Source organism: Ammospiza caudacuta, chromosome 11, assembly GCF_027887145.1.
Source record: "Ammospiza caudacuta isolate bAmmCau1 chromosome 11, bAmmCau1.pri, whole genome shotgun sequence".
Lineage (NCBI taxonomy): Eukaryota > Metazoa > Chordata > Aves > Passeriformes > Passerellidae > Ammospiza > Ammospiza caudacuta.
In genome coordinates, this window is record NC_080603.1 from 12183007 (window position 1) to 12207200 (window position 24194).

Genomic DNA, 24194 nt, shown 5'->3' on the forward strand with positions numbered 1-24194 from the left:
ATTGCTCACCATGCCAACTGACTTTTCAGTCTATAACACTGGTGTGCAGTTGTTTCAGATGTGTTGCAGTTTTTGTTCTGTGCTGCTCAACAACTGTGCAATCATAGATTCAAAGTGCTGAATGAAGCAAGCTTTCCAATCAGGCTTCACATGTGAACTGTCTACACTTCCACCCTACAAAAATCTATGTATTTGCAGGTCTTTATTTTGCTTACATATCTTTTTTATTTTATATCATTATCCTTGTTTACCTAGTACTTGTTCTGTTTCCAAACTGAAGACTGTTTTGCTTTCAAGATTTCATCCACTAATTATACTAAATTATTAGAACTATAATTAATTCTATTAGTTACACAGTATGTATAATCAATCAATAATTTATTATATTAGAGAATTAATTATTATAATTAATTATAATCCTGTATTTTAAAAGAGAGGAAAAGGGAACCCCACACATTCCTGAGAAAACCATATGGCATTAGGACCACTTGAGGGCAGTAAAAGATATTTCAGTATTCACAGAAGTAACAGGCTATATCTTTACTTTTATGAATGCATTGAAGGAAGAAAAAAAAGATAGAAATGAAAGACGATTGTAAGAAGATATGTAGTTTCAGGAAGCAAAATAACTGAATGCTTTCTTCTCAGTGTAAACATTTCAGCAGGCTGAATCTGTCTGGACAAAATCTTGTGAATTACAGCCAGGGACTTAAGCTTCTTTTCCTTTTTATTTATTTTCTCATTGTCTTTAAAATCAGTGTGATTTGACAGTGAAAAGAAGTGAAAAAATGTATGGTATGCATCATTCAATCAAATCAACAAAACAACAGAGCAGTTACTTAATACATGTTGGAACAGGAACATATTATAGGTTCCTTCCCCAGTGGAAGTAGGGCTGGATGACCAGTGGCCCTTAAACTATGAACAGGAACTTAGTCCAGAGGCTGGGAAAAGAAGTCCTACACTTAAAAATAAGGACCACCTGAAAAAAAGAATCCTCATATGAGTCATGTTCCATTTATCTTTACTTGCTCCTCTCACTTCAGCATTGATCCTGCTTCCAGAGAAGTCACTGCCAAAAATTCCAGGGCAGACTTAGCATGTTGTCTTTTCTAACAGTTACAATTTTTGAGATACCAGAATTTCAGCAGTGTAAAATATTGTGCAAATTAAGTGCTACTGGTATTGAAAGCTGATGATTCTGCATCCTTGTTAACAGTGAATGGACAGTTGGGATTCTGGGTGCTGACTGTTTGCTTGCATGAGCAGTTGCAGCCTGTCTACTCACAGAGCCTTGCTCATTCTATGTTAGAATTAATTTATTAATTGAAGTACTTCTAAGGTAGCTATTATGCCCTTTAAATATTTGATTGAAAAAGATAATTGGACAAGCATTTTAATTAAAGCATCATTTTGTGTACAAGGAAATGAATCAGACTAATAATAAAATACAACTCTTTGAGCCATTAACTTTACTGGAAGTGGCATGACTTTTTAGTTCTCTAAACTATCTGTTACTTTGCAAAATGCATCATTCATCAACAGGAAAAGAAAAGCATAAGATGTTTTGCACTAATTTTTTAGTGCATTTGTCTTTTTGTGCATTTTGTTGACAACAGGTTTCTGCACCAACTTCAGTATTTTTAATTAATAGTGTATATGCTCTGAATTCAAGAGGTGAAAGAGAAAATTTTCAAACATGTTATATCCTTTGGACAGTTAAGAAACATGATTTTTATTGCACTCAGATAAAAAAAGCTGAGACACTGTAGGCATTCTATGGTAGTTATTCTAATTAAAAAATAAACACTTACAGGACATGTAGTCCTTTAGGTTGGTAAAATGTCTTAATTTGCTGCTACACTGTTAATTTAATTGACTTCATGGTCTTCAGTAGAAGGTAGTGAAGTCATAGAACAGAGTCACTGAATTCAGAATTCACAATGGGTTTGGCAGCTGATACAACTTTAGCATGCCATGTGAAGCTGATGGATTCTCTCTCTTTCTTTCAGCTCAAAGACTGATAATGACTGGAGCTTTGTTAAGACCAAACTGATACCATGCCATAACATCTATTATCACATCTATTATTTGTGCCCATCCAATGTGACTACCACAGCATTACAGTCTCAGGACAGCTGTAAAAATAAAGAGGATGAAGGTAGTCATGCTCATGTGGAAATGACAAATTAGCTCAGATAAAATGAACAGAATATTATGCCCGCTCTGCCATCTGATGCCAATAAATTCCTCTAGGTTTTCAGTGCCTTGTTAATTGTCTAGGTCAGGAGCTACCATGCCAAGACTATAGTCTGTTATTATAGCATATCCTGGGCTTGACCTGCAGTAAGAAATTGACTTTAAGCAAAACAAGGCTATATTTTTTTTTAATTAACTATGCTTCCTAAGACTAAGACTGCAAGTACTTCAGAATCATGCAACAAAACATTTAATGCTGTTTGGAAAAGGCAATGGCCAAGGTTAACTGGAATTTTGTTTTTTTTTAATGCATGAGACTGAAGAGCATCTGATTTTGAGAATGCCTTGAGCACTTAGCTCTCCCAAGCACAATATTTTAAAGGAGTCTTAATTGGAAATAAAAAAAAGTCATGCTACTCAAGTGAATTGCCTTGCTTCTCATTATCAAAAAAGTCAAAAGAAGCCCAGTTATCACCTTCAGTGAGGAGAGTACCCTGTGTTACAGGCTATGGAGATGTACCAGTCATTTGTGAAATGCACTTACCTTCTGTTCATTAGAGCAAAAGTGAAAATGCCCAGCAATTCCACACAGATTGTAGGCAAATAGTACAGCAGCCCTTTCCACTGTGCATTGGACTCTGGCTTGTAACCAGTCATTTTCATTTCACAGGAGCAGGACAGAGCAAGAAGGAAAAGAAAGCAGTCTGTGGGCAAGAGAGGAGTGCTCACTAAGGCGTTTGGAGAAATGTTTTATTTTGTAATTTGCTTAGTGAGGTGGGGGCATCTGCTGCTGCTCTAAGCTCCACCCATATCTTCTCCCCTTTTGGAAGAGCTGGTCAATTACACCGCAAAGCCACAGCTTCCAGGGTTTGGAGGGGTGTCCATTCTGGGAAGATTCTACTCCTCATTGTGTAAGACTAGAACCAAACTAATTTTCACTGTAAATCAAGGCTCAAAAAAAACCCAGAACAAACCCTCTTCTAAATATAAACCTGATTAAGATGAGATGAATCTGAGAAATCACACAATTTGGAATTAAATCCAGTCTATTGTCCTTAATAGATTCAATTAGATAATTTTTTTCACCGATTTTTAGCCAAGTAAATGCAATAATACTTAGAGCTTGAGAATCATAGAATTTCATAGAATGGTTTGGGATTGAAGGGATCTTAAAGATCAAGTAGTTCCATACCCCCTGTTATGGTTGGGATGACCTTCCACTAGACTAGGTCACTCAAAACCTGGCATTGAACACTTTCAAGGATAAGGCATCCACAATTTCCCTGGGCAGCCTGTGTCAGGGCCTCACCACCCTCACAGTGAAGAATTTCTTCCTCATATCTAACCTAAATTGTCTTTCACCCTGAAGCTACTACCCCTTGTTCTGTTACTACAGGCCCTTGTAAATACTCTACCTTTCTTGTAAAGAAGATCTTAACCAAGCTCTGAACTATTGGAAAATTTGGCAAATTATATTTGGCAACTTTATTATATTTTTCAATGATATAATATGCTGTAAGAACAAAACCCCTGATGATGCAGTTTAGTATTCACAGTGGTACTTCACAGAAGCATGAGAAATCACAGTGAAGTGCTGAAAACATCATCCACAATGTATGCACTAGGTTTGTGTTTTAACCCTGTGGGACTATAAAAAGAAGAACTATCCAATAAGCCAGTGGGTGTCACTATTGTGTTTAACTCAACAAATCATAATTTAGCACTGAAATTCTTAACTACTAATGGCTGAAAGATACAAATAGAGAGCTACAAATAGAGCATAGATAATATAGAAATAGACCACAAATAATTAACATCAGCTTAGCTAAAATTGAGTTTTGCTCTGTAATATTTTATTGAAGTCACTGTTGACAATTTTTGGTTGATTCAAATCTGTAAAAAAGAATAATTTTGTAGAGTTTTATCTTGCTTGATGTAGAAAAGCTTGGCAATCTGCAGCAACTGAGAAAAAATACCATTTTCAGTATGGTAGGACAGGGGAACCAAAAGTATTAAGAAAAAAAAAAAGATGTCCAAGAACAAAAGGAGGTATAATTACTAAGGTCAAAACTTCTGAAAATTTGATAAATGTGTAATATGAAAAATGCTAATTTACAGATGCTGTAGCTGGACATCAATGCATGACAAACAACCTCAAAGAGACCTTGCAGTGATTGGTGTGATTCTCCTTAAAGACTGGGGTGGTTCTGTTCCTATTCCACAATCTGGTAAGCAGGATCCCATTCCCTACCAGTTCAAATCCTAACTTCTGCAGGCAGAGAACTGCCTATTCCTCTGCCCAGTTACAAAAAAAAAAAAAAAAAAAAAAAAAAAAGGTATGGTCTGCTTCAGATATAGATTTAGGGGTTTCATTTCTTCATTTCTCTGGGTCTGCGTTATAGAAAAACATAATATATTTTCAGTGAATGTAAGTGAAATGTGTAACTGGTCTCAGGAATCTTTTGCTTTAAAACTGCTTTAAAAATCTTTTGCTTTAAAACTGTTTTACAGCTAATGTACTGGGAAAAAATGATCAATGGGAGAAATCTAGATTTCCTCAGATATTAGTGTACATACATCTCTGACAGTGCACTTGAGACCAAGCAGAAGGATTTTACATATTTATTTCCTGAGCATGCAATTTGAAAATTCAAATACAAGTACAGGATATTCCATGTGAATGACAGACTGCCATTGCATGCCAATACCATAGTGTGTTTTAATAAATATCTCTTACTTCCCAAAACAGACAGAATTTGCACCATTTTCTGAGTTAGTGCATTTTAAATATGTTTACACTGTGCTGTAAATTGAACTCCAATAGCCCATGGAACCTACTAAGGAAATTTACTCACAAGATCTACTGAGATGTTACAAGAGAAGCAGTGCCAGAATACTGACTTACTCCCAGGTAACTTTGCTCATTCTTACCCCAAGGCAGTGCATTCTTGCCCTGCAGTGACGGATACCAGCTGACTTCCTGACTTACCTGTGACACCCAAGTGACTCAGCACCTCTTGTGAATGCTTACTCCTTACATCTGAAGTGTCAGAAAGTGTAAAACCCTCCTCTTAGATTTCTGTTTGCTGCATTCTCCCCTACACTAGGATAAAAAAATCAACCTCTTGCTTCATCTGCAAAAGAACAAGCATTGGTCCTGCTGAGTTCTAGCTATTATTCACTTGATCCAGGCATTTCACATGACGCCAGATCAGGTTGGCTCATGAATAGATGCTTGCCTCCCAAATCTACTTAACTAAAAACAAAGCCAAGGGAATTGAATAGGATCAAACTCTGGTTTGATCAGCACAGGGGTCAGCACAGGACAGGTTTACAATCGGTCAGTGCTAACTGCAAACTTTTTTTTAGCTATCTAAATTCTATTACAGCAGCCAGCATTTTTGGAAGCTGGTGATACAACACTGCAGGAGTTTTCCAGGAAACAACTCTCCAATTTAAAAAAAGAGGATGAAATGGTGGAAAGGTTTTACTATGTCTTTAATGAAAATTGAAATCACAGACTTCAGGTGATTCCTTCTACCAAAAAGGAAGAAGGGAAAAAGAATCTAAGAAGTCAGGTAGAACACTTACTGCCATATATATACTTTCACTAATGATGTTTTGCTTCATTTAGCTGTTCTACAGTTCTGAAATGTCCAGGTATAATAGCACACAGTGTGGACAAAGAGACCTAGCAGCACATTTTAATGGATCCTGTGGAAGAGAGTCTTGTCCTTTTGAGTTGTGACATAAGATTAAACGATAAACAGTATCATGAGAGACTAACTAATAAGACTGCAGTCCCAAGTGAACAGAAGTAAAAATTTTATTGTGGTGTGAACAATTGTAATGACATACAACTAGCAGTTGTAATTAAAATGTTTTTTAAATTAAAATGTAATTAAAAGCAGTGGTGATTAAAATGGTTTTTTCAGTGATTTCTTGCTAATGAATAGGAGTACAAATCTATTTCTTGCACAAAGTTATGGTTGAGAGAATTAAAAATGACAGGTACACAAGCTCTTCTAAAATCCAATAGAGCAACTGATGCATAGCTATAATGGTTTTATTTAAATGAAAGTTCAGGTATTTGCTTTTACTTTTCTGTCAACTTGCCCACTATCAATACATACAAATATGGCCATGGCAGTTTAATTTTTTTATTCCCATAATCTGCTGTTCTCTAGCTAAACCTTAATTATCATTATCTTGTCCACTTACATAAAGAAGGCTTTTGATATAGGAATTTAAAATATTTTCAAATGTGTGGAGGAATAGAATGCAAGAAAATAGTGGAGAAGGTGGTCTCACACCTGAGGAGTTGCAGCTGTACTAATTACCAAAGATTAGGAACAGGCCTGCCCTTAATAGGCCACAGCTGTGTCCAATAAGAAGATAAGTGCTACAAAAGAGTGGGTGAGCTGGGTGTTGGAGTTTGTTGGTTGTGCTCTGAGCAGAGTTGGAGTTTGTTGGTTGTGCTGTGAAGAAGAAGGAGTTAGTGCTGTGAGGAGCTGCACATGAGAAATCACTTGGAAGGTATGGAACTTTTGAAATAAGTTGGCAACACAAATGGGCAAATAGAAGGCTTGCTAACAAAAGTTCTGAATCTTTAGGCTTGTGTACTGTACAATGCCAGAGGCTTTTAATAACCATTTATTTTTTACAATTTCAAGACAGGATTGAGGAAGATGCAAAACTCTGAGGAACCAGCCCCAGAGTAGGATTCAGACAGAAAAGCAGATAAAGCAGATGTTTTGCATTCTAGAAAGCTAATGATAAGATAAACCAATCTTTTATTTTGTAATGGGTAGTCTCCACAAAAGATTGGAGAGCAAAGTTAGTGTGTCAGAGTGTAAAAGCAGAATACAGCAAAGTTTAAAAACCAGAAGAATTGTAGTATGAAAGAAAATATTAAATAATCCTATAGAAAATTATTAATTACCATACATTAGGATAGAAAATATGTGCAGTAATCTGTGTGAGGCAGTGTTTAGTGAAGCCATGTTTCATGTGGGGTCTGAAGAGTACTTCTGTTTCTAGTATATTGATTAATATAAATGACTGCATGAAATATAGATTAATATTACATTGGAGGTACTTTATCCATTGTCCATCAGGGTACATGTACATGCTTATTTCAGAGTTTTTTCAGAAAATGGTACAATTCTCAGACTTACAGTTGCATAACAACACTGAATTAATTTTGAAATGTTTATTACACTGCTATTTGGCACTTAAGTCTAGTTCCTTGGAATTGTTTAGAAAACTAACTGTAAATGCATTAATTGTAGTACAGTTTACATGTGATGAGGACAGCCTAGGAAAGAGCTAGAACAACTGCAGGAGGTATTTATTATTTATTGACTGATTATGAGCATGTCATTCAGAACTTCCGGGCAACTCTCTTGTTTGAGAGTTAGTTGTTTTTAAATAGCACTTCAGATCAGGTTTTTGGTATCCAAAACAGTCTGTTCAGTAGCACTGAGGGACACTGCAGAGGTACCAGTCAAAATACTTTTCCTGGGATGCCCTTTTGTTAGCACAGTGTTACAGAGATATACGCATCCTAGGCCTCTATTATGAAAATCCTACAGCATGGGGGACTTTCACATAGACATAATCCTGGAGGATTAGGATAGGATCCAAGGACACCGGGGCAGTGATCATGACACAGCAAAGCATGCAGCTAACTGCAGAAGCACAGGAAGAAAAAGGTGTCTTGCTGTTCTGGCAACTCAGGTTGTACACAAAGAAATGGGGCATGTGGCTCTTCCAAAATTGATCCACCATATTCAACCTTCCTAAACTTAAACATAGTACTTTGGTAGAAACAATTTTCATCACTGACAATTTTTCAGTTGACCACTAATCAGTACATATATACACAAAATTTGTACATATGTATGTTTTTTCCTCACACAAAGTTTAAATTATTGGCTATCTCTATATAGAGATGTATTCTGAGAAAGAACTGCCAAGATAAACTAATCATCATGAACGTATTGCAATTAGCAACATGCACAGTTACTAATTCTAGCATGTAATGTGAAAGTGGCTTAGAGCTGTTTTATAATTATTCACAAGACAAAGAAAATTCAAGGTTTTTTTTAAAGTTAGTATCTTAAGTGACTAAGATAAAAAGTCTGCTAACGTTTTTGGAGTCACCCAACCCAAATAAGAAATAACTAAGTTCTTATAAAACTAGAGAATGGCATGGACATTCTCTTTCAACCAGCCTCTTAATCGAAGACAAGTATAGATTTCTATACTTTACTGTTATTAGGAATTACATCTGTCTAATTCCTAGACTGATTTCAAAGAATCCTTAATACAAGAAAGGTACCATGATTAGTACAAACTCAATTAGAAACAGAATTCTTTACAATCTTAGGTGTCTTCAGTGACAGCTGTACTTGACACCAGTGACAGGATTATACAGTTTGTCAGATGTGCTTATGTCTGAATATTGGTTTATTGATTTATCAACCATGTTGATTTTCAGGAACAGCAATGCGCACAAAATGAACAGTATTTGCAACAGTAATTATAATTATCACTAATCACAACTTACCCTTGATCCTTTTTCTGGAAAGCACCGACAAACTGAACAATCCTGTCCCCCACATGGATCAATATATGCATATCCTCCCTAAAAATGGAAAGGTTATGGATTTATCAATGCACAGCAGACAACAATTACATCATCAAGTATTGTCAGCTGGACATATTAGCTAATTAGGTGATTTTCAAGGCAAAAGATCTCTAATCAACATAAACATGCTGGCAAGGTAGAAGCAATAAATTAAAGCTTATTACTTGTTTTAGAAGATGGAAGACCTTAATTACATGTTATGTTACATAACTAAATATTACAGCCAAATATAACTTAGGAAACCAGCTGCACCTGAAATAGATTTTAACAGAACCAGAATTTAATTGGCAATAATGTACAATTTGTGATCCATCACATTATTTTAGGAGATTGTTCAACTACAATGAAATGATAACGGGCAAAACAAGGTGTAGAAGCAAGACATTCACTCAGAGATAAAACCTTGAATTTAATTCTTGTCTATTAAATGAAACTAAGTATATGCGTGGTGTAATTATGCATTGCCTACTATTAATTTACTGCTTGTATTAAAAATTTGTTATTTTAAGAGCACAGAAATTATTGCTTTTTCATCAAATTGCAATGAGGAAAAAAAAACTATTCAAGGGGAAATGAAAACACAAATTCTAAGTTCAGTAGATCTTGTGTGTTGTAAATGAACATCATATCACTGTGCTTTTCTATTTCTCCAAATGTAATAATAAACATACTTCACATGCACTTATAAACTAAGTTGGAATGTCTACTAAATAGCATTTTTTGAGTAAAATGGTGTAAATTGTCAAAGATAATTTTAAAAGAATTTTAACAAGGAGGTAAAATATTTAAGTATGATGTAGATAAACAAGTAAATGGTGATAAATATTTCCCCAGTGTGGGTTTTCATTATTATCAAGGTCAAGATTGTTTTGTTACTGGTTTTAATACCTAACAGAACACTATAGGCTCATACTTCAATGTTTCAAGGAGAAAACTCTGACAAATATTAGATAAGGAGGTAAAATTCTGTTCTTTCTATCTATATCATTTTTAGAATATCTGGAATTCCCAAGCCTCAGAACAGGAGGCTATGATGGTCTCTCTCACACACTACTTGTCTTTCACACACTGCATTTCCCATGAAATTACTAATCTACCCTGCACTAGTCTCTCACATAGTTGTTAGAATCTTGCCTCTCCTGGAATGTCAATAGAATACAAGCTCCCAGTAACAGAACTATTATCCTTTCTTCTGATTGAACAGTTATTTTTTAAAAAATATTTCCATCTTCAATAGCTCAAATAAAAAGGGATGAGTTTGGGGACAAAAAAAAATAAACTTTACAAAAAAAAACCTTGTAAATATTTGAAAGAATACAATGAGGATGGACTTGAAAGAAGGTAAGGGCATTGCAAACATAAGAGTAATATGAAGGCCAGTACAGATGGAATAATAAAGTAGATATTGAAACTATACTATATGTGAAAATTTGGCTTCAGAGAGATGGGACTGTCCACAGAAGCCAGTTTAAGATCTAGGTTAACATAGAGAGCAGCATGGAAAGCTAGAATTGACATGTGCCATAATGCAGGACCATTAGAGAGACTTTCTGAGGAAGGAGATAGACTCAGTGAACAAGGGAGGGTTTTTTACATCCAACTTTCCAAATGTACCTCAAGAAGCCAGAATTAGAATCTAGGAAAATCCAGAGCATAAAATTGCAAATTATGGAATCTGAGTAGCAGAAAGGAAAGACAGAACCTCAGAAATACAGAAAGGAACATTACAGTTTTCCCACAGAACTATTGGTCATTTTGGTGCATGTGGTGCTACTTGTTCAAACTCTACCATTCTATCCCTCACATGCCTAAAGTAAATATCAATGTCACTTACCCCATCAATTCCTTGAGTTGAAAAAATAATCAGCATCCACCTGATTTAAAAGAAGAAAACTAAATTAAAACTGGCCTCTGACTTCAAACCTTTACAAAAATTTAGCTGGTAGAAAGTGAGAAGTGATCAAATGTACACATGATTCAATCCTGTTTGGGGTCACTACATAGTGTTCCTATAAGGGGTGCACACCATCAAGAAATGGCCTCCCATGCTGTAAATATTTTGGATTTGTGGGGCTGAGTACAAACAGATAGGCATGAACAAGACTATGTAAAAGTCATAACTCCCTCTTGTAACTTATTTCCAATCCCACAATTACAAAGGGCCAGAGGGGACCCATTCCAGACAGATTTCTCCATGGACACCATGAGGTGAAGACTGAGTAGAGACTGGAATGATCTGCATCCACCTTGAAATCAGTTAGTTGGTGCTGTTTTCTTTTGCTCAGAGGAAGAGGGCAAGAGAGAGTAGAGAGGAAAGCCACATTGAGAATAGCCACATGATTCCAGAGCAGCTGTTAGGGAAGCCCAGCTCCATGCCAACATTTCTAGTGATGGCTTGTAAAGTTTACAAAAAAAATACTAAAATATAAAGTTAGCCCAAAATTTCTGCAGCAATACAGAAAATAAGCATTCTTTTAAATTATTATTAATGCTAATATTATTTTTACTAAGAACTAAGGTGTCTACTACTTATATGAAAAGATAAATTAGGTACAGCTATAGCATACAGACTTCTGAGTACTATTCTACAGGATACAGTGAAGCCTATTTCAAAATTACTTCAACTTTGTAAATGTCTAGGTGTTTCTTATTACTGTTAAATTAATAGCTAAGAATATATCTCAGTGAATCTGCTTAAAAAATGTAGTGATCTGTAAAACTCACCAGGCAGCTGTGATAAGCCACTTAATCCGTTCAAATGAATCCTTTGTTAATGCCATTCCTGCTGATTGAGGATTTGTATATGCAGCACTTCTTTTTTCTTTAAATGGCAGGTCTTCTCTTTCCTTCTGTTTGTGGATGGTCTATAAACACTGTTCCATGCTGGTGTTGTTTTCCCTTCTGAACCTGTTTCTATTAAAATATACATCCAAGATACACATGAATAATTACTGGAAAACCAAAAATAAGTCTTAACCATTTGTACATGTTACACTGCACAGCTTTGTGTTGGCACTACATTATATTCTTCCTATTCAGGCCACATTTTATTTTATCAGCAATCCAATTATTTCAAGGGGACTATGATGAAACTGCAGATTCACATAAAAAGGGGTACAAGATTTCAGCCTAGTAAAGATAGTCCTCATTCTGTGTATAAAATAATGAACAAAGAGAATCTTGCATCATTATTTTTTTTAGGTTTTCATAGCCACCATTTCAGTTAAAGTCATTGAGACAAAAGATGAAATACCCATGTACAGTAAAAAAACCTAATGAACTTTAAAAAAAACCTCAAGAAAGTATTTGTTATAGTTTTAAGACCTGACTGAGCAGCAGCATCTTTTGCAAACTGGGCTGGACCAGTCTGTGCTAGCATCTGAGCAAAGGAAGACCACTCTGAATGCAGAATAAAACATATGCATTTGAGCTAAGAGCTCTACCCATATGCATGGATGGATGACAATCACTGGACATCACCTAGAGTTTTTCACTGTATTTTTAGAACATTTTTTCTACAGTTTTTCCAGGATTTAGGAAGCTGGAAACTCTGTGTGCAGGACTGACCAGAGGCCTCCGCAGTCCCACACAGCCAAATTTTGCATGCATAATACATAATTTGCATACATAGTGCATCCCTGACCAATTACTTAGGTCCAACAGTTTTATTTGCTGCTGCAACCTTTTTGGAAACTCGAGCTTCAGAAATCCAGAGACAGGGCCAGGTCATGTGCAAACTCCCTTATGCCCCAAATAAAAAAGAAGCTGCAATCCTTTGTAACAAGGCATGTCTGGCAAATGAGTCACACTGAGGGTTATTTCAAACTGAGGGTTTAAGGGCTGGGCTTCTCCCAGGTTAGCACAGGTTATCACAGGCTTCTGCTTTTCAGCACTCTAGTGATCCAAATGTGGGAAACAATTTTGAGGAAACTGAACACTGACTAGTGTGAATTGACAGGGGTTTGCCTCCTTTGGAGAAGTTTCCTGAGCAGAGAGTAAGGATGTGAAGTGCAGCAAACTGGCTGCTCTCTGATAGCTGTTCAGGCAGCAGCCATGTGTTTGTTAAACACGTGAGGGTAGGGTTCCTGAAACATTACTGTTTTGCTTTCTATTATTTGATAGTGTGGCATCTTTCTAACCAGAACTAATCTCTAAATAATATTGACTCCTGTGTGTGTGCACAGTATATCCAAATCCCACAGTACTAAGGGGAGACACTGGAAGCTGCTGTGCCCTGACTGATGAATAAATAGCCTAAAGGCAGCCAGTCCAAGCTGCAAGATCACTCTTTATATGTATTGTACAGTACTCCATTCATCTGTCAAATTCTTACAGTCTTGCTGTGCCCCAGTTCCCCATCTGTAAGAAAAGAAAAAAATAACATCTCTAATAAAAAAATAATATTCCAACCGCATTCCTACCTCACTGATTTTTTACATTAGTAAGATAAACAATATAAGCAAAATTGTGAGGCAATAAAATATTGCAGGGACTGATAGCCTCAAATGGAAAATCCAAGTCATAAAGTGTTGAGACTTTGCAGAAAAGTATTCCTTTTGCCCACTATCCATCTCATTATTTAATTATACAAACAGCTTCTGAAAATTAAGAAGAAAATAAAAAAGAAAATTATATTTGGTACATTTGCTTTGTATTAGCAGCGAAACTTTTATTTTCAAATTAAAATCCATTTTGATCCAACCCATTGACACAGTTTGAAGTAATACTTAATGCATGAGTGGAAGACTTGCAACCCTCTGCTTGTTATTTTGTCATGGCTATCTAAACCCCATCATTTTCCGAACAAGTTGAATTGTTCAGTAGCTAATACAATAACAGAAAGAATACAAGGTTTTGTTTAGATTGATGTGTCAAATTGATCTCATTTTTTATGTTTTTGAAGCAATCACAGCAGTTACCTCAATAAAATATCCTCAGGATAGCACACTCACTGCCACCAAAGGAATAGATTTCACATGACATCACCAAGCCTCACCTCAGAAAAGAGAAGGGGAAAAGCTGGCAGTATAACATAATCTAGATGTTTACTTTCTAGACAGGAATCAAGAAGCATGACAACTTCATTTTCAGTAACTCTGCTAAAGAACAGGGGACATGAGCCATAGTTTGAGGCAGACACACAGCTACAGTTATTGAGGTAAAAAGAATTAGAGCAGTCCTAACTGTATTTTCATTGCATCCAAAGGAAGCAACATCATGTGCAACAATACCATACAAGTTACAAAGTAAGGATTCAGAAGCTGTGAAATAAAAAATGGGGTTGTGTGCTCAGTTTTAATGTGGTTCTTTTATGCATATAATTAGGACAGTCATTTGACGTCTGTGAACATATATGCTGTTTCCCATAGGACTTCTGCCTCATTTGTGATGGACATTTTCAGTACTCTCTCCATCCTTTCCAATAAGTCCTGTTTTTTCATTTACAGTGTTCTATAAAACTTTGCACTTTATACTAAATACAACTTTAATGTTTCCCACAAAAATATTCCCAAAAATAGTATTATCCTTTCTTTACCATAGAGAATCAAAGAAACAAAACCAAAGTTAAAGTAATTAAGTATCAGTTACTGTAGAAAAAGACAAACTTCAATTAGATGCATCTTTCAATTGCTTTCTAGAATTAAGGTTGCTCTCCTGTGTTCATGTACTGGTGCTTTTGTTGGATTTTTGTAAAGTACCTCTACAGGCACCTGCAGGTATATGTTTTGGCACAACTGATAATAAACTGGACAGCTGTTCAGACATACAAGATTGTCTGAGTTTGTAGCTCTTGGATAATTTCATGGATTACAGCAGTATCAGCAACACTGTGCATCAAGGTTCCACAGGCTTTTTGTGGATGGACACTGCCCATGATGGCAGTGCTGAGCAGTGGGAGAACATCAGTGGCTGATCTTACCTGTGCAGCAGCTCAGTGCTCCTTTGGAGTCATGGATCTGTCCTAGAGACTCACATAAAGGCCTGTATGCCACTATGTGACAATCTTGGAGTGCAACATTACTTGCTGTTTCTTAACTATAAACAGACAAAACTCCCATTCAGCTGAGCCACTTAGCAGCCAGCTGCTCAAGGTCAGTGAAGGAGGTGGTTCTGCAAGTGAAGAGGATTCTTTTAAAATATTTTGATACAGCCTTATTGATACATCTCCCTTGTTAGCACTTTCACATTTTTGCTTTGAGCTTGCTGACTTCTTTTTTTTTTTTTTTCATTTCCACACAGGGTTTTCATAATTTGAAAATTGACTTAGTATCTCTTTATTATAGCAGTGTTTCATTCACTCAGTATTCTGCATGAGTTCCTTCCCTGCCCCTAACAGTGGTCTGCCTGCTTTCGTCTGTTTCTTCCAATAACTCACTGGCATAGTATTCAACAGCTCTTCTTTTGAGTACTGTCTTCTTTACAGTGAGATCTGGGGCATTTTGCATTGAAATTGTCATCATTTCAGAGGACTGATCATTCTCTTCCACTGTAGTCTCATTTGTTCTGACTTCATTGTCTCACAGACAGCTTATGCACCTTTTGTTTTCACTTTTGTATAAATAAGTGTCTACTACATTCTCTCTAACTCCAGTACTTCTCATGTTAAATTCCAGCAGTGGATACTATTTCTTCTACATGGTCACCACCAATCTGGCCTGAAACCAGAGGAATTCTTTCCTTTTCTCTCCATACCTTGCTGTCTATACCAGCATGCTCTTACAGATATTGGATATTTTAGAGTCAAGTCGTTTTACCATGTTGCTATGTACAAGATCTTTGGTACTGAAGATGATGCTCACCTCCTCCTGAAGCATGTTCTTACTGGCACTACCAAACTTTTTGGAAAAGTCACTTCTGCTAACCAGCTTTCACAGCAGTTTTCATTAGAGGTTGAGTATGGTCTACTGAGCAGAGATTCAGCTCTACTCTTGCGCCTGTCAGAGAAGCTGTTTTACAAAGCTCTTTGGCTAGCTTTCTGCTCACAAAAGCCTTTACCTTTGTATTTCATTAATACTCCTAAATTAATAGACATCTAATATATAGTTGCTTTTGCTGTATCACTTTTAGTGCAAATAAAAGCTGTAACATGGGATTTCCTGTATTAGCATCCATGAACACTACAGAGAAGATAAGGCTGCTGTGGCTGGCACTGCCAGAATGCTTTCTAAGTTTGCACCTTCTCAAAACAGCACTGTATTTAGTGAAAGGTTACCTTGAGCATGCAGCACTTCTGTCAATAACACAAATGTGACAAACATTACACATTGCCGACACTTTACAAATCACCATTCTGTTCGCAAAATCTTTTTATCATATTAGGTGGAAACCCTGAGGAGAAACATTTCTCGCTGCTTTCCATTTATGCGGTGGGGCAGCATTTTGCTCCCTCTGGGAATTTCCTCTGTCTCATAAAGAAAACACTCGGGGGAGCGGAAAGCGCTGCTGAAGGAGCTCCGGTCCGCGCCCGGGAGCGCCCCGGCAGCGGCGGGATGGCGCTGGGAGCCCCGGCTGCTGCGCTGCTGCCGCTTTCCCGGTACCGCCTCGCTGTCGGCCGCTCTCACCGTGCCCTCCTCCCCGCCGGGACCCAGAGCCGCCCCCGCTCCGGGGAGCGCACCCCGTGCCTCGTTCGGGCAGCGCCCGGGGCTGGCCCCGGCCCCGCTCCCGCCGCCGTTCGGGGCTCCCACCACCTGCGCCCTGACAGCGGCGCGGGCGGGGGACGGAGCCAGCCGGCAACCCGGACACCTCCCGCTGTCCCGGGACGGGCTGCCCCTCAGCGCGCTGCCCAGCCCCGTCCCGAGGAGAGCCAGGTGCCCCCGCCCGGGGCTGCCCGTCCGCGGCGCTCACCTCAGCTCTCAGGCGGGAAAGCCCCCGACACCTCGCTCACTCCATGCCCGCTGAGGACGGACGGACGGACGGGCGGAGGCTGCCAGCGCTGCCCAAGGCACGCGGGGGGAGATGAGGGGGTGGACGAGAGGGGTGGCCGGGGCGGGGCCGCGACCCGGGAGCGCCGAGGCGGTCGCGGAGGAACCCTCAGGCCAAAACCACGGGAGGGCAGGAGGGGGGCAGAGTGGAAGCGCCCCGGGACGCCGCGGAGGCAGCGCCGAGGGGGGATGGCCGGCGGGGGCTGCCCCGGCCGCCTGGCGCCGGTGCTGCTGCTCGCCCTGCTCTGGCCGGGCCGCGCCGCGGCGGAGGTGAGTGAGCGCCGGGACGGGGCGGCGGCGCCGGGGCCCGCGGAGGCTGCGGCGCCCTGGGACACAGCGGGCTCGGCCCCGCGCTCCCCGCTGCCGCCGCGCTGCGTTGGCCGCTGGTGGGGAAGGAAAGGTGAATGCGGGTGTTTCAAGTGATGCACCGCGTGTGCACGGCCGCGCAGGGCGAGGGGAGCCGAGGTGAAGTGAGGTGAGGCGCATGTCGCCAGCTGCGGGGCACCGCTACCGGACCCCTCTCCGGGCGGGGATGAGGGCGGGAGAGAAGGCCGTGTACGGGGCACCGCGTTCCCGCTGGCCTCAGGAGCTCCCCGCCCTTCCAGCTGAGGGGACGGCACGGGGTGGGATGGGGGCTCCGTCCCGTCCCCAGCCCGGGAAGCGGCTCCGGAGGCCCGGCCTGCGGGCACGGGGGATGCCGTGAGGGACTGGACGGCCAGGATGGAGCCCTGAGGGACAGGATGGCCCTGAGCAAACGCCTCCGGATCGGCACTTGCTGTCTGGACCACCTGTGCCTCCTTCATGACAAAATCATTTAAGAGACTTGTCTTTCATGCGTAATGACAAGCGTCCATCACCGTTTGGTCAGTAAATTCTCCTAGATCATGTTGTAGTCTTTTCTGTGCCTTTCTCCAGTGTCTGGTTATAACATTTGGATTGCACATTCGCGGCTGGGAGAAGAGCGGGCGGCTGTGAGGGCACACGGCTCGGTGTAGCTCTCAATACTTCTGGCAGTTCCAAACAGAAAACTGCCGGTCTCGGTCAATTTCTAGCAGACATCAAACACATGAAACTGACAGTTTTAAAATTTCTGATAAACCTAAAGCACGTGAAACTGACAGGTTTAGTAAATTTCAAGTTCTTTCTCCCATAATAGTCAACAATCTTAATTTTTCCTTGTAAGTAAAGCTCTAACACCGTACATGAAAATTTTTACTGCCTCTCAAAATATTTTGAAGTTCACCTTTAGAAGGAAAAAATGTGGTCTTGTACTTTGCTGTTGCTAAAGCAGAGCCACATTCTACTACAATTATCTGAAGCAGTCTAATTAGTAAAAATGTTTCTTCTAAACTCCTGCAGCTCTTTCACTCTCCCCTTCTGGGTAGAGTGTCTGGAAACAGCATAAGGTCCTCATCCAATATGTTGGGTTTTTTCATGGCACTGTAACTCCACTGGCAGTCAAGTTCAGTGATTTAACCAAGATTTAATTGTTTTATTTGTAATGGAATTAAAATACCTCTTAGTTCTTATGTAGAACAGAGTTACCAGATCTATTTGCAAGGTATGTGTTTTCTGCAGAGTTCCTTCAGGCTCCATCCAGATCTGGATGTGGAAGATGTGGAAAATTAGCAGTTCACGACCTGTCTCTCTCTTCTGCCCAGTTTGCTGGTTTTTGTTCCTTTCTCCTGTTCCTCTGCTGATACCTGCCATCCATTGCCCTTGTTGCTCTGAAGAGGTGGATATCATCATGTGGGTTTCTGGATGGCTTTTAGCAAGCACAGGCTGTGTTCCAGGAATGCCCCCCCCCTCCCACAACACACACACACACACACTTTTTCTAAGCCTCTCTTTTGGCAGTTTTATCTAAACTCCTAATTAAATATTAGTGGCTGCTGTAATTGACATGAGGTAATTGATGAATAAATCATTGCATATTGGCTAAACTGTTCATTGCAAAGAAATAGTATAGTTAGTGTTCTAAAATCATGCTACACTTTCGTATGAAAATAAATTGATGTTTGATCAGCAAGGAATACTTCTGCTGTTTACATCAATTTAAAAATGTTTCAACATAAAAAAAAAAATTAGGTGTAGTTTATTCCTGAAGACAGGTAATAAAATCAGTCATTTGTGACTGCTGCTGTTTATACAGCAAATTTTAGTCTTTGCAGCTCTTCACAGAGTCCAGACTTCTCTGCCCTTAGGAGGCTGAACTTTCTGGCACCTGCTAGGGAGTATTATTGTCTGCATTCTTGGCCACTGACATGCTCTAATCACATCTTCTGAAAACTCAGCAGAAGTAGCATCTTCCCATGTCAAAGGCCTTTCAGCTTCTTTGATCAGCTTCTTTCTTCTTCCTTGACTTCAAACAGTGGTGTTATAATTATTCTGATTTTTCTGCTGTTCATTTATATATTTTAGAATCATCACTATAATATGTTTTCACAGGACACAAGATTCTTCCTATTCTTCATCTTTTTTTCTTTCAGAACAAAATGGATTTGCTTTTTCATTGCTTCATTTTGTCTAACAGCACCTGGAAGTGATAGTGTCTTGGTGTAAATGTACAACTCAATTAATTCCCTTAAGAGTGTCCTGTCTTTTGATACCATTTATGTACTTCTCTTACATCTTCAAATTAAGTACTAATCTAAAAATATTCCCTGAAATTTTGATGTTTCAAGTGACATGTTTTTCAGTTTTTCCTAATGGGAAAAATACCTTGGTCAAGTTTATTAGTGCTCAATCGATCTTGTGGCATTGATCATTTCTATGATGCCATCATGTTAGTATTTTTCAGAACAAGATAGAGTTTCTACTTCAGCAAGATGACTTGCTTGCAAGTTAGCTGCACCTCATCTTACTACCACTTTTTAATTTGTATTGTAAATACTGTTGCAATGTTTGTTAGCTCACAAGATTAAATTATGTTGTTATGTTTTTGCCTCCATCGTGACATTTGATTTTTCTCATCATGCATTGGAGGCAAAGGAGGGGACATAACAACCTTGGTGACTGTAAGATCTGAGAAATCTGTTTTGCATTCTCTTCCTCACTCATATTGTTTGTGACTAATGCAAGTGTTCATATTTCACAACTAATTTCATTTCTCCCAAATGTTAGAATTTGCATGCAAGTACTTAAAATGAATCTTCTTTGCTTCCTAATAGCAGTATTTTTTCCCCCTAATTATATGTAACCTATCCTGCTGTCACAAGTAGATCTTAACACATGGCTCTGGAAGGAAAAAATGATGTTCTACTTCAGCCCATGGCCATCTCCAAGGCTGGTAGGAATGGCATGCAGGCTTTTTTTGACCAGCAATCAGTGTTGGAGGCACCAAGTGTCCTGGTGAGAATGTTCCTTGTCTGACAGCCTTTGGAGGCACCCAGGTTCTTTGTTGCACAAGCAGCTGAGAAGGGAAATGTGCACCTGAATATACAAGAGAGTTCACAGAGCATGTTAGAAAAACAAGTCCTTTGTGAAGTGCCCTCTTTGATTTGGTTAATGTGATCCCAGCTCCAAAGTCAAGGAGGGTGTTACTCTGAGAACTGGGTCCAACTTCTGCTAGACTCTTCTGCTCCTGATTGCCTCTACTTTTTTTGTAATTCAGCCACCACCTCCACAGAGAAACAGCCCAATGTCACAGCACTGCAGAGCAAGGCTTTTTCTACCAGGCCAAGAGAGGCAGCATAGATTGGCAGAGTTACCCAAATGTCTGTGCATCAAAATTGATGGATTTCTGCTCGTTAGCAGCACGTTGCTCTGATGGCCAAGAAATGTGAAGTGTGCCTGTGTGTGTGCTGCATCTTACAACTGAAAGATGAACCTGCTTAGATGCCCTAAGTAAACACCTGTAAAAGTTGAACTGTTGACACTTGCTGCCTTTTCTAGAAAACCTACAAGACAAATACACATTTAAGCAAATGTCTATAATTCAAGTTATTTTGCTGGCTGAATAATACCATTAAAATTCTTAGAGTAGGCAGGTTCTTTCTTCACTGCTTTGCATTACATAGAGATTTCTGTATCTTCTCCATTTTATTTATGATCTGTGCTAGCAGTGTCTCCTGCAATACCTAGAGCTGACTTGACATAACAGATCTTTGAAACAAAATACTTTGCTATTAAGTGTGACCAGTATGGGATGTCCGGTCATCTGTTTTACTGTCACATTCTCACCTTACTGCCTAACAAAGTAACACTAGAAGTATGTTGGCATGGATTACAGGAGCCTAGGAGGAAGGTGAAATCCAAAAAGACTTTTTCCTTAACTATTTGCAGCCTCAGTCTCTCACAGTCACACTGAAAAAGTTCCATTTTGTCACACCTAATATATTTTCAGTTCCATTTTCATTGTCTTACCCATTTTGTGACAGGGTAGGAGTCTCACAGGTTTACAGGTTTTCCATTTTGCCTGGCTTATTGAAGACCTTTTAACTCGGGCTTTGTGCTGCATTTTTCCACAGGCTATTTTGGAGGAAGCTGCAGGAAGAAGTGACCTTTAATTTTTTTAAATCTGTGAAATCACAGAGCCTTTCAAATAAGGAAAAACCAAAGCGTGTGCAATAAGCCTTCTCTGAACAAGCTACTGTTGCTTTCATTGCTACTTGCATCACTAAACAGAAGATGCACACCAGGAATTTTATGAATATACAAATATACAGGCCTGAGGAGATGAAAATTTTAGTGAATATCATTCCCACACTTAACAGCTGGGAAGAAATACAAAATGTGTGAGTTAATGATAACCATATTGTGGTAGGTAAGCAAAAATTCACTAGTTAAATGGTGTGTATTCTTTGTTATTAGATTGCTCTTTTAAGGTGATTGTTAGGAAGGAAGAACACGGATGAATAAGCTGATTAAACACCCTTAAGAGTTTGCTACACAAAACAAAATTGTGTGGCCTGAATTGCTTAGTCTTTTTTTCCTTGGGGAAAACAAAATATTTATTTCTGTTGTCCCCATGTCCTCTTCAAGGTCAGGAGAAGAAACCAACCCCAGAGATGGAGCTTTTGGCTCCATCTTCATAGATTTTATACATCTGAATATATCAGGAACAGTTTGGTACCATTTCTGATAGTCCTTATCACATCAACTTCAACCCTAGTGTGATGATTTGTAGAGTAAGGTATGGGTCATTATAAACATAAATTTAAATATACTCTATGGTTTAGAAGGACAAGCATCATTCTTTTTGTCTAAGAGAAAGAAATTCTGTATCTTTATAGACCAAAATTTACACACATTATAGACCATAATTTACACACACACATCCTCCCCAAAACAGGAGATTTGAGAGCCTCAACATAGAGCCTTTCAAAACTGCACACAACATACCAGCTCTACTTGTGTAGACACTGACTAATTTTATGCAATGTCTACAATATAGACCTTAGCGGCCATTGCTACAGAGCTCACAAATCATTTGAGTTTGTGAAAACTCAGTGTGTTTGGTTTGTTCTGCATTAAAACATTTTATCTGTTCTATCCTAAGGCAATGATGAAGACATGGGCAAAGTGAAGATTGCTAAGCCCTACTGTTCTCACACTTCCTCACTGATAATGAGCTGGAGAGAAGGGAGAAGCTCAGTAGAATTAATTGTGCTGTATCTGCTTGCAGAAGGGTATGGTTGGCACCATGGCAGTTGCATGTGAAACACACTCCCATTGACACAGTGGTGTGTTTTCCTGGATGAACAATTATGTTACAGTGGTCTCTTGGAACTTTTGTACAAACAGGCTTATTCACAGAACAACAACAAAAAAAAGATAGGCTGTACAGTAAGTACATCAACAAAAAAAGAAGCAAGAGATATTAGAAATTCTCTGAAAATTTTGTTTTCATCTGACTTATACTATTTAACCTGAGGTTTATGTTACTGAGTTTTTATTGTGGTAAGTGTGGATACTTATGAGAGGTTCGTCTAACACTACAAAACTCTTGTTATGCAAAGTTCTTAACCAACAGGGTTTTGCTATAAAAAGTAAGAGATTTTTTTCAAAGTTCTTTCCATCTCTGAAGTGAAAAAAGGGGCTCATACACCTGTTCCCCTTGGCATAATGGAAAGTTGTTTAAATGTTCACATACAGAAGCTTCTTCCATTTCTCTCTACGTGTCATTTAGCTTAGTTGGTTTGAAATACCATTATAAATATATCTTTATATTACATGAATGAGCAATCCCTCCTAAAAAGACCTCATACCAGATTAAAATTAAGGATTTAAAGTAAGGAGATTCTTACCAAGTTCAGATAAAAATGTGTGTTAACATCATGTGACCATGACCGACGTATCTGTAAATTAAACACAAAGTCCTGCTTCTGTGAAGTGTTATATTTTCCTATGACCACAAATGTTTAGGACTTCTCTCCTGCACTTTACACTGAAAGCAGCACATACCCAGTAATACAAGGCCTGTGTCACCAACAAGGCATTTTGATTCAATAGCTATTCCCTGAGCAGGGTTCCCATTACAGGTGCTTATTGGAGCTTATTCAACAGCTGAGCTGCCTGCAGCATAGCAGTTGTCTCCTGCTGTGTCTTTTAGATCCGGGCTCTCTGTGTTGGGTGCTATTAGTTAAGTTACAGGTGTATTTCTTTATAATGGAAAGTCTGATTGAAATAATTTTCATCCTGTGCTGGGTATTCAACTGGTGAGCAAAATGCTGTGAATTGTGATAGCATACATGGCTGTTAACAGGAGTCTTCTAAGGTAGGAATGTCTGGCTGCCTTCCAGTTCACAAGTGACTACACAATGTTTCAGGGTTTGGGAACTGACATATTTTCCTTCATCTCATCATCTCCTATTTCTGCTCTATGTTGTCTATACTTATTGAAGGCTTAATAATTTGGTTTTGTTGTACTGGTCCAGCAATCACTAAAAAAACACAAAGTTCTTCGTGGTCTTTGATAATTTTAATGAATTCATGTTTGATGCTTAGAATGCATGAAAAACTTTTAGTATACAGATTCTAATTGTGAGACTGGTATTCTGTTTTGACAGCAGTGTTTTGGAGTGAGGGGACCTCATTCTCCAGGACCTTGCACGCTCCATGGTGATTTGCAGTTGTGCAACATGAGGAATATGCTGCCAGGGTCATGTATCCACCTTGTCTAGCTAGAATTCCTGACTGTGCTAATCTAGATAAGTGTCTTAATACAGGTGTATAAGAAGAAAAAGATTTTCTTTATACAGCTTTTCTCACAGTGGGAACCTTTTTTCTGTAAAGCTCTGCCCTCAGATCATCTGGTGCAGGTTAGGATAAAAATTCAAAACTGTAATTGTATCCAAGCTAGAAACTCTAGCTACCACCATCATGTTCTTCAGAAAGTACAACATTTAACATATGTGCAGCATACCTACCCCAACACAAATCTGCAGTGTGAATAAATGGTAGAGCAAAACTTTCCCCTT

General features: G+C 39.0%; 2 protein-coding genes across 2 annotated transcripts in view; one reads left to right on the top strand and one right to left on the bottom strand.

The window, feature by feature from the left end:
* COL4A4 (collagen type IV alpha 4 chain) overlaps nucleotides 1-16792 on the bottom strand; it is a 66702-nt gene extending 49910 nt beyond the window's left edge. The window contains exons 1-4 of the mRNA XM_058812028.1: nucleotides 16697-16792; nucleotides 11576-11764; nucleotides 10686-10725; nucleotides 8771-8848 (exon numbers count right to left, since the gene is read on the bottom strand). Of these exons, the coding sequence (XP_058668011.1) occupies nucleotides 8771-8848; nucleotides 10686-10725; nucleotides 11576-11631 (174 nt within the window). The 5' untranslated portion in view covers nucleotides 11632-11764; nucleotides 16697-16792. The remainder of the gene's footprint in view (nucleotides 1-8770; nucleotides 8849-10685; nucleotides 10726-11575; nucleotides 11765-16696) is intronic.
* Nucleotides 16793-17612: 820 nt separating this feature from the next.
* Nucleotides 17613-24194, top strand: part of COL4A3 (collagen type IV alpha 3 chain) — a 51747-nt gene continuing 45165 nt past the window's right edge. The window contains exon 1 of the mRNA XM_058811852.1: nucleotides 17613-17636. Coding sequence (XP_058667835.1) covers nucleotides 17613-17636 — 24 coding nt within the window. The remainder of the gene's footprint in view (nucleotides 17637-24194) is intronic.